General features: G+C 43.5%; 1 protein-coding gene across 1 annotated transcript in view; it reads right to left on the bottom strand.

Annotated features, from left to right (window-relative positions):
• Positions 1-333: 333 nt before the first annotated feature.
• Positions 334-11,507, bottom strand: part of LOC119159889 (anticoagulant protein rhipilin-2) — a 62,988-nt gene continuing 51,814 nt past the window's right edge. Inside the window, exons 4-5 of the mRNA XM_075883761.1 lie at positions 7,569-7,760; positions 334-576 (exon numbers count right to left, since the gene is read on the bottom strand). Of these exons, the coding sequence (XP_075739876.1) occupies positions 446-576; positions 7,569-7,760 (323 nt within the window). The 3' untranslated portion in view covers positions 334-445. The remainder of the gene's footprint in view (positions 577-7,568; positions 7,761-11,507) is intronic.

Genomic DNA, 11,507 nt, shown 5'->3' with positions numbered 1-11,507 from the left:
CTCGTTTATACAACGATGCATCCTCCTCGCCTCTTAGTTCTTGAATTGACGTGAACAATATCAACACTAAGCACTAGAGCCTATCAGGATTTCGCGCTCCTCGGCTGCACGCTGTTATCGCCGCTTGCGCAGTTGTATACACAAAAAAGAATTTTGATCGGTTGATTGTGGACAATATTCATGCGAGAAAAACAACAACGCATGGGCGGCTACATGGCAAAGCAGTGCAGGAGACAATTCACATGTGATATTTCACGTATATCAACGAATCAAGGGCATGTACGCCCTAGACGTCACAGTAGTGTGCGAAGAAGGACGAAAAACATCGGGAAAGAATATTGCGCTATTTTTTGTATTTTTAAAGCCTGGTAAGTGGCCCTTTTATGTGCAGCGTACTTCGCTTGTAGAGATTTCTGCAAGTTCACAGTGTTTCTTGCATGCTTCTTTATGTGTGTGTACTTATCGACCGGTTGCAAAAAAGTACGTTATACCTAGTCTCGTAATGACACTTCCACCCATCTACTGTCGAACGTCCAATTTTCATTGGCCTCTGGCACCTCTCAGGGACAATTTCAGCTGAAAAAAAAGAAAAATCAAGATTGTAATTTTATTACCATGCAAGACATACTATGTGCATGTGGCTTAATGATACAAATATTGAAAGCTTGCAAGAAAGACTGTACAACCTCATTGTGTCAGTCTCACGGTAAGTCTGCAAATACCCGTCATAGAGTGTCAGTAATAGGATATTATCGGCAGAAGACGTGTTGGCGCTAGATGTAGTGTCATTGAAATATTTCATGTATAAGCATCGCGCCAAATGCCATTCATCGCAGCGATATAGTTACCAATATAACGATGCGTACTTCTTGGAGGGTGAATTCGACTGTTCCACTAATTATAGAAAAAAGGCGGCAACTGATACACCATTCAAAATAAATTTGGGCGTGCTACATTGTTGAAATAGAATTGCTCACATAGCATGGTATCAAGAATTTCACTGTAACATATGCTGATGCATGCTATGAAACACTATATACGTCATCACGAAACACACTGCTCAGGCTCATTGAAAGTTTTAGTTTTGGAAAAAGTTGTCTTGGAGGTCCCGTTGTTATATGATACTGAGGGGAAAACGGCGCCGAAACGGCATGAAGTAAGCGCCTGTGTTGTGCAGCCATTCTTATTTCGTTTCGTCCCGTTTTTGCCCTGTTTCCCTTTCAGAAGACTTTCGAAAGGCTTCCAGCAGGTATTGCAGGGGCGTAACCAGAATTTTTTTTGGAGGAGAGGCTTGAGGCGTGTATATATACACCAGTGAATTTAAAAATTGCGGAAGCGTCTGAATTCCACCTTCGTCCCCCTTGGCCACGCCCCTGATGTACCACGCATAAAGAGCCTGTTTAAATGCACGCATTTACAAAAAAATCACTGAGAGGATTGCTTTGCTTCTCTAAAAGGACATTGCGAAGGATATTGTGTTTCACGCTTCTGGCACACATTATTTATTCTAGCCAAGCAAGAGCTGCCACGTCCCCCCTTACTCCTGACAACATGCACGCACGCCTATCATGATGCTTGAAATTTGTCGTTAGATTTAAGCGCCCTCGTTGACCAGACCACATATAGAGAGCCGAGTCCGCGCCACTGATCATTAATAGTGACACATTTTTTTGCATTGCTTCGACACATTTACAAACTCATTTCATGCGTAAGGCAATTCAAAACCATGACCCATGGTTTGGGAACTGTGCTATGGGCTCAATTGGTCAAGTGCAAGGCGACGTTTTTTGACGCTGTAGCTGCTACTGATGATGATGATCATTATGATAAGTTATGGGTGAGACCTTTGTAATGAATCTGCACTTTTAAGGCACCCACAGGTCATACAATTCACTCAACGTGATACCAGATAAAATATAATGATTCGGCTGTGGAAGTACGCAACTATGTTTATACAAACATGACTGTTCGTGCTAAAGTTCTGTTGTTGATGCAAATGTTTCTGCAGCCGCTGACGAATAAATATCTATGGTACTTGCCACGCGAGGGCAAACTTCCTGTAATCCTGGGAAACATCGGTGAACCTACATGTGAATAGTATAATGGAAGTACCATGAGTTTAGTTACGGCTTAGACGCCGAACTGAAGCCCGCATGAATGAACGAACAGGAAAGTACTCGGAAAAGGAAGGGCAAACAGGACGAGCCCTGCCGCTCCTTGAATTTCTCTGAAAGTGTCAATATGAGGTTGAGGTTTCTAGCAGCTATGTAAATTCAATCTTTGGTTAGTAAATTATGTTGATATACCATCAGAATGCGGCACTGTATGCAACCTCATGTTTATATCTATATATAAGCACGTTCTTGTTTGCCGAAAAATGATACTTTTTTTTCGTTCTCAGTCTGTTGGGGTTGACTGAAGTTCCTAAAATATCGGTTCTTACTATGCTATGTGCTCCGTGCAAGCCTTCTTTTGTTTTGTTTCGGTTTGGATTGACAGCTCTCTGAAAGCTAGCTATAGTTTCGATTTTCCCCCCCAGATGGATGTGGCTGGTGCGAGCTTTCGAAATACATCAATTCAAATATATAACCAATAAACTCAGAATTCATATTTCGCCTACTTTCCGTGAATAAGGCTCACGTTTTAGGAAAACAATTTTTACTATAGTACGATTGCAAAATGTGAACCAGTCGGTCATGAAAAAGAAATATAATATTCACAACAAGCAACAGCGAGTTCGAAATTTGAGCTGTGTCAATTAGTCAAAGGTGTGATTCTAATATGGTCATGGTTTTAATCCTGTATTTGCTCATTAGGAGGACATCCTCTTTGCTGACAACGGTGGTCGTTTGTGCGTACAGGGGTTTGTCAAGTGTTCTGTATGTGTTCACCGTTTATCATCACGCAAGATCATGCCTTTCCGCACCAATTATTCATAAAAAGCCCTACACCTACTCATAAGTGTCGGCAGAATTTCGTATTGTGGCTACAAAGCGGGTTGAATCTCATCTTGGTGAGGGGGGTTTTCAGTGCTAGTTTAGTTTGGCTGGGGGACAGTGCTAGTGTCGCTTCAGGAGAGCCAATACCTCTTTTGCACGTCCCTGCTGATGCCCATGCACCAGCACTCGTTCCCCAGCTCCTTACTCGTTCTTCCCTGGATTTAACGCCTAATTAGCGATTTCCTAACCTGTTATATATGTGCTTACGTAGGATACTTCCAGTAAGCCGTATAATTGAGAAAGTGAGAAAGAGAATAAGAAAGGGGATTTGAAGCCAGCACGCTGGCCACCATGCACCTAATTGCTCTTTTGGTAAACAGGTTCTTGCCGCTCTTCGAGTAGCGTTGGAATTCGCACCATCGGCGAAGGCGCAGTGATCCCTTCGTTTCCAAAGGCACTTGCGCAGACGCCATTGTGTCATTTGGCTGCAAGGACCACCTCAGCGAACCACGAAGCATCTTCAATGGCAAGAACGCCAGTGATAGCACCCGTCTCAAAACTAATACGACAAAGACTTTCTAGCATCAAGGACCACGTGACCATGTGCATCCATACTTAAGCACATGTCTACATGCATTTGTGGTATGTGGAGCCGGCACGCTGGCCGACATGCAGCTCATTCCTCTGTTGGTATTACAGGTTAGAGAACACTGCCCTTTTCATGTACGTAGAAAATTGTATGTGTTGCCGGCTCCTCCCACGACGACTTGCTCTGGCTGTTGTAGAAAACGCGTGAAAGAACAAGCTCGCCATAAGAAGCTTCGTTTATTTGCTAATCGGTTACTGTATTTGATCCTACTATTGCTTCTCTCCGGTGATTTGGAGATCAATCCTGGCCCCCATAATGAATGTGAACTAGAATTACTCAAGAATTTGCAGTAAGGTTAAAATAGCATGATGAAGAAGCTGGATGCTCTCCAGGAAAAACTAACAAGACATGAAGCAATGCTGTCTGAAATAAACAATAAATTGGGTAAAGCTCAAGGTCAGATTGAAATCCATAACGAGACAGTAGAACGACATGAAACTGCGGTCGGACAGCTAGAAAGGAAAGCTCAGGAGTGGCGAACGAAAAATACCGACCTGGAAGATAGAAGTCGAAGGGCCAACCTGATCTTTTACGGGATTAAAGACGATAAGGCAGAAACGTGGGCTTAGTCTGAAGAAATGATTAAGAATATCTGTTTAACTCGTGTTGTAGTTCAGGTGACGTCAGTGCAAAGAGCGCACCTCATTGGTCAATTTAACAAAAAGTACAACCAGCCAATTATTGTTGATTTTGCCTCGTAAAAACGCTAAAAAATTTAAAGAGTCTGATTACAAGGTAGATCAGGACTATGCACCAAAACACGAGAGATTCGAAAACTACTGTGGAACTGTGCTAAAACAGAACTAGCCGACTACAGCAGCAGTAAGGTTAAGCTAGGTTTTGACAACCTTATTGTGGATGGTAAGATATTTATGTACGACAAAATCAGATGAAAGGTAGTTCCAGCTCAGAAGACGTGACACCGTCCTTGTAAGACTGTCTCATCTTCACGTAACCTAACAGGTGTTGTTGTAAATTGTAGAAGTCTTGTGAATGAAATAGGGGAATTCGCTGGTCTCATTGAATCGACGAAGACGGATATATTGTTTGAGACAGAGTCGTGGCTAATACTGTCAATCAGCGATTGTGAGGTGTTTCCTGGCCACTTCAACGTTTACCGAAATGATAGGGCAAGAATAGGCGGAGGGTGTTACTGTTGGTTCACTCTTCTTTACGTTCATCTGAACTTGATATCGGGCATGATGAAGTAAAATCTGTCTGGTGCATGGTGACCCTTGCCGGCAATACAAAAGTTTATTGCCGGAACATTTTATCGACCACCGAATTCTGATGCAGCCGTGTGGCAGCATTTGTACAACACAACTTCGAAGACATCATCTCAGCTTATTCTTGCCGGTGATTTTATTCTACCCAATTTGACATTGTCTACTGGAACATGTATTACCTTGACAACCTCCCTGCCTTTCCTTGCATCTTTATCTCCTCTCTCTTGACTGGTTGTAGCGAAAACATGCAAAACATTGTTGACACGTTCGGCATTACTCAATAGGTTAGCACGGCCACAAGAAACAACAAAATTTTGGATTTGCTTTCTTTTGCAATTCGCCAAACATAGTAGAGTCTGTTACATGCATTCCCGGTATTAGCGATCATCTCAATGTTGTAGCAACAATCAAACATAAGATCAAAAGACCAAAGTCTCGCCAATTTAGAAAGGTTTATTTCTATGACAAGGGTGGTTACTCTGCTATTTCACAGGAATTATTTGCTAATTTGTCTGTTTATATTTGTCATTGTGAGAACATCAATGTTTTACAGCTTTGGTCTCTTTTTAAAGCAAAAACTACGGAACTAACGGAGAAGTATGTACCAATGCGGCTAAATTCAAAAAAGTGCAAATAGCCACGGGTGTCACTAGCTATTTTTTGGAATAATAAGGAGAAGACGAGGAGTACACTAGACATTTAAAAGAACCGAAAGTATTTATCAGTACAATAGGTTAGGGACGTAACTAATGCGTATAAATATAAAGAACGTATTGCAAAGGATCAGTTGTTCAGTCGGCTGAATAAAAGCATAAAAACTAACCCCGAGCTTTTTTGGAGATACGTAACGAAGTGTGGTGCTGACCAAACTGGAGTGACAATATGATCTTGTCCAGTAACATTGATAAAGCAGCATGTCTCAATGATTTCTTTCATTCCGTATTTTAACCTGTAAAGGATACCGTGAAACTATTCGCGCTGGTTGAGCCCCCTTCAGCAACTAAATCATGAATGCTACCTGTTGAATTTTGTGTCAGTGGTATCAAATCCCAGTTAAAAAACATAGATGAAACTAAGGCACCTGACCCAGATGGTGTTTTTCCCCGCGTATCGAAGCGATGTGCCTGGCCGATTGCATCTGGCGGAGCTAACACGGGAAAGATCCAGCCCTGACAGCGTTCAGTTTTCGAACTGATTTTTTTTTATTATCGCGCTGCACCCGCCGCGCGGCCCAAATGCCAACTTCTTCTTCCTTGACGAGCAGCGCATCAAGGCGCTACACATCTTATCTTTATCTGTTTTAGAAAAAAATATCTCGTTACTGTAATTCTGCATGAAGACTGCAAAATGGCCCATGTGGTTCCTACTCACAAAGGTGGTTCCAAGAAAAAGGCAAACAACTATAGCCCCATTCCTTTAACATCTATTCCCTGCAAGATATTGGAGCATATACTGTATAAAGACAATGAAACCCCTACCCCAACACAAATTCTAAGTGGATGTTCAGCATGGTTTCCGCAAGGGCCTGTCTTGCACAACGCAATCGATCAAATTTTACCACGATTTAATGACTGAGATGGACGATAATAGACGAAAAGACCGCATTTTTTTAGATTTCAGAAAAGCATTTGATACCATGCCCCACCCCTTGTTTCTTCACAAACTTGAAATGGCTCATATTGCCAAAAAATGTGCTAAAGTGAATTGCCAGTTATCTGTCACAGCGTCGACAATGCGTTGTTATGATTGGTATAACTTCGTCCTTGGTAGAAGTAACATCGGGTGTCCCTCAGGGGTCTGTTTCAGGACCGCTAATGTTTTTATTTTACATTATGATATTCCTCACGGGATGTTCTGAAGTACGTTTATTTGCCGACGACTGTGTCGTATACAGAAAAATTTAAAAAAATGAACAGGACCACTTTGTATTGCAGGCTGTCTTTGCCAGAAATATGAAATGATGCGAGAAGTGGGAAATGCAACTTGACGTTAAAAAATGTGTTCATGTGTATTTTACTAAAAAAAGAAAACAAATGAAACGCGTTATTTTCTGAACGGTGACGTCATTCATCAGCAACCAACGTGTGAATACATATGAGTGTAACCTTTGCGAGTGACTGTTCTTGAAATGCGCATGTGCATGCTGTGGTTGCGAAAGCCACCAAAGCACTAAATTTCATTCAGCGTAACCTGAGACCCTAACCTGCTGCTTTAAAAACACGGCCTATATTTCGTTCGTCCACCCGATTTCGGAATAGGAGTGTTGTGTGTGGGATCCAAAACAAAAGTTTTTGATTGGTATCATTGAGAGAATACAGAACCGAGCGGCAAGGTTCGTTCTATGGTGGTACAAACGAGACCACAGCTGTACTGAAATGAAAGACGTGCTGGGATGAGAAGCACTGAACTCTCGCAGGACAAAATTGCGCGTCCAAATGTTATTTCAGATGTACCACAAAAAGACTGGCATTAAGAAAGACAAGTACCTCAAGCCTCCGCATCACGTGTCCAAAAGATGCGATCATTGATTTAAAATTTACGAATACTAGTGTAGAACGAACCTATATACTAATTCTTTTTTTTTGTTCACACTGTAGTAGAGTGGAATCGTTCGTTTTGTGACCAAGTGTGCTGCAAAAACGCAGTTTTTTTTTGCAAACTGTAACCTCTCTGCTTACACGCCTTTTGGTACAGCAGGCTATTTCTGAATAAATAAATAAATAAATAAATAAATAAATAAACAAGCAAACTCACTTGTGTTGCACATGAAGAGGCAGTAACGCAGTGCGGGAAAATAGTTATCACCTTTGGAGACAATGCCCATTCTGCATTCTTTTCTCTTACTGTCATAGTAAAAGCGTGTGATTTTGGCGTCGTTCTTTGAAGCTTCATAAGGGGTTGTACAGTTGAAACGTGCAAGATTTCTTTCCTTCAAGCGCTGCAAGTCTGAAAATGTTGTATAAAAAATGTCTCGTATTAGCTAAGAAGGCCACTCTAGCTATATCAATCAATACGTAACACTCATTGAAAAACACTTGCCGTTTTCACACTGGTGCGCAGGGTCAGTGAAGTATACCCAGGCCACGCCGCCACAAAAATATAGGGATTCTAAGGGGAACTTTCGACTGACGCTGTGCATTACCTCTGCTACTATTCACAACGGTAGAAAGTGTAAGTAAACTTTCTTGCTGTGCCCCTGTGGCGCACTCAACTGTATACTTCATAAGGTTGGTTGATATGACGTATCTATCACAGACCTTTCGAATATTCTAGCCTACAAGGGAACTGGTGAAATGATTCTTACTTCTACGCTGCGGGTATTATAAAACATGTAAAAAAAAGAATGCAATCTAGAATTCGCCTCAGTTTAGAGGGCACGTCTGTTCTCCGTCATTGTCATATATACTGCGTATCATATATACTGAGTATCAAGCAAGACTGCAGCATGTGTTTTTTTTTCATGTTTAACAAAACTTTTACATAACGTTCGTGTCCCGCCCCGCGCAACGACCAGATTCAATGAATGGATATACGGGTCCCCCGAAATGCATGACGAAAACATAAACGACCTAGAGTAGATGGCATCGTTTTCCAGCGAACAGCAGTTGTGATCCAAATTATCAAAAGACCAATTCAGGGCCAGTGAACAGAACACGAAGGATGTTGTTGGCTGAAGCAATTAGACACATTGCATTTGAATGCGCACTTCGCTGAATAGAGCACACGTATTATCACAGCGGTTAGTAAAATTTGCCTGCGGCTCAGCTCGGCTACGCCCGGTCACAGCCGCGGCTCGGTTATGCAAACCAATAGTAGTAACCTTAGGTCGTGCTAGTTTACTTTTGTAGCCGAAGCACAGTTTGCTAACCGATAAGGCTAGTCGAACATGTGGTAGTGAAAATACTCAGTAGATTTCTATATGGCAAATTCCATTGAGACAGCAGAAGCACTTAAAAGCACGCTGAAAGGGCTCTCTTCAGAGCCGGCATGTTTCAGTGGTCGAACATGTGCAGGAGCACTGTCATTCATTGGTAGAGCGAGAGTGCTTTTGCTGTTCCGAGAGCAGCCAGGAGCAGTTTGTAAGGATCTCGCCTCAAAAGTGGAGTAGGCGGAGTACCACTAGTCACGTGGACCTTGAACGTCACAGTTTCCGAATTTTTTTTTTCAGCCGGCAAGCGCAGTGGCAATGATAGCAACCATGTGTAGTTTGACACCACTGTTAATGTAGCCACCATACCGCTATTTAGTACGGATGGCTACGATGACAGTTGGACGTCTGCCGAATGGGTCATTGCACAAACATACTAGGTATTAGGATAATGAAGAACACGTGGTTCACCGATCCCATGCGTATTTTGCTGCTGCCCCACAAAAAATATGCCGGGGCTTGGAATGTTTCAGTCACATGGTCTCGTCATCTTCTCACCTGCCCTGCGGGAGCGCGGTGCATTCCAGTGGCAGGTTGAGTGGCTCTGCTCTCAGTGCTTTGTCCCCCACTCCCCATGCCCTGCCCCTATACTCCTGTTATCTCAATGGAATTCACCATTAGTTGAGCGTCGCTTACGCTGAGCTCCTCACAGATGCAGCATTCCCAGAGACTTGTGAAAACAGCACATATTTCGCATTTTGACAACTTCGTATTGCCGACACCTGGTCAGGTTGGGTGCTTAAGGACAGCGAAAAAAATTTTAACGCCCTTCACCCGTCACGCTTCACTCAGTTGACTTCATCACACACCAGAGCGAAGAGTCTACTACAGAAATAGTTACTGACTCGCAAGAAGCGTGTCGATGGTACCGCAGTGGACGCATATCCAGTGCTGCCATCCGCATACTCAAGGGAAGAAAAATCAACTTCTCGAGCTGCTCCATTACGTGGACACCAGGCCATAAAACTGTGACTGGGAAGCAGCGTGCCGACGCCATTGCCCCAGAATACGCCGTCCGGGTGCGCACAACGACGAGGAACCAGCCACAGTTACTAGATGCTATGGAGCAAGTTTAGAACACCAGAGAGCCCTGAGGAGGATATACCACCCTCCCCACAAAGACCTCAGCAGAGAGCAGTCGGTTGCCTAGAGACAGCTGCAGACTAATACGTACCCCAATCTCAGTATTCTGAGTAAAATCTATCCGGGAATATACGCCAACAAATGCCCGCTATGCAGAGAATACCCCACATTCTACCACAAGACATGGGCCTGCCAACACACCCAGGAAGTGCCAAGAAACTGTACACTAACACCGAAGCAGTGGGAGGCTGCGCTGTCCTGCTCTAAGCCTGAAAAACAGCTCAAGCTGATCGACAGAGCTTGCAGGTTGGCAAAGGCCACAGGGGCCCTGGACTGAGGGCTCCACCTTCACCTGAAAAAAATATTTGTAATAAAGTTTTCCATCCATTCATTCATTCATTCATTCATTCATTCATTCATTCATTCATTCATTCATTCATTCATTTATTGGACTTCATAAGCATAGCGAGTGTCCAGCTGCTCGCACAAGCATTCTATGCATGCGCACCACAGTTTTTTCTTTACGTTCGTGTGTTAATCGATTACGCAAATATGACCAAACACATTGTAAACACTCAGGTAAAAGTGTCGTTTCTTCTGTTTCCGAAGCCGAAGACGAACGCGAGGTGTCCATTACCACCCCCAAAGCTCGTCTCTGTCGTCTTTCTGCATGCTTCTCGTGACGTTCAGCTCGCCGAAGCTCCTGTTCATCACTCGTTTCAGCTTGTCATTTTGAGCACTGGTTTCTATTTTAGCTCACCAGCAAGCCGAGCAACATACGCAAGATGGTCCGACGCATTTTGCCAGAAACATTGCAGGCAGTGGCTTGTTGTCTTTAAGTGCACCATATTATTGTAGCGTAAACTGAAATGAATTTAAGTAGGCAAAAACAATTGCCTGCCTGTTGGTCGTTGCCATCCGAACTCACATAATGCGGATAAGTTTAAATCCCAACCACAACAAATATATATATATATATATTGTTGCGGTTAAAGTCGAAGGGTGTTTATTAGCAGGGCGAGGTTGATGGTTCGGTAGTACTGGCATCGGTCTCTGCGCCAGTTCACGTCTTCCTCTTCTTGTCCTCTGTCGGCTCATACCCGTTGCATTTCCCGGCTCCCACACGAAGCGCGCTGGGTGGGTATGAATCATTCTGAATGTTGAGGGTGAAACCGTTTAAGGCGGGCGACATGTACCAGCTGGGTCCGGTTTGACCGACGGCCAGCTGATGTCAGCTGTGCTACCAGGTATGTGAAATCGCTCAAGCAATCAGCAATGACGAATGAGCCACTGTACTGAGGTAAAAACTTTTCGCATGGGCCCCGTTTACGTAGTGGCATCCACAACCACACAAAGTCTCCTTTGCAGTATGCTACAGACTGATGGCGGCTGTCATAGCTTTCCTTTCATCGGTATTGCGAAGCCACAGTACAAAGACGAGCAATACGCCGGGCTTCTTCGGCTAGGCAGAGTGTCTTGGAGACAGAGTATAGTCGCTATGGAAGTCAAACGGTAAAATAGTATCGATGCAGCTTAACGGTGAACGTGCGTAAAGGAGGTAAAAAGGACTGTAATTGGTTGTTTCATATTTGGCCGTATTATACGCATAAGTGAAGGGGAGAACGTCATCCGAGTCCTTGTGGTCAGACGATACGTACGTGGCCAACATGTTAGTCAGAGTT

The sequence above is a fragment of the Rhipicephalus microplus genome, unplaced genomic scaffold (genome assembly GCF_043290135.1).
Source record: "Rhipicephalus microplus isolate Deutch F79 unplaced genomic scaffold, USDA_Rmic scaffold_21, whole genome shotgun sequence".
Taxonomy (NCBI): domain Eukaryota; kingdom Metazoa; phylum Arthropoda; class Arachnida; order Ixodida; family Ixodidae; genus Rhipicephalus; species Rhipicephalus microplus.
Note: the sequence above shows the minus strand (reverse complement) of the source record. Positions and strands in the feature narration are given on the sequence as shown.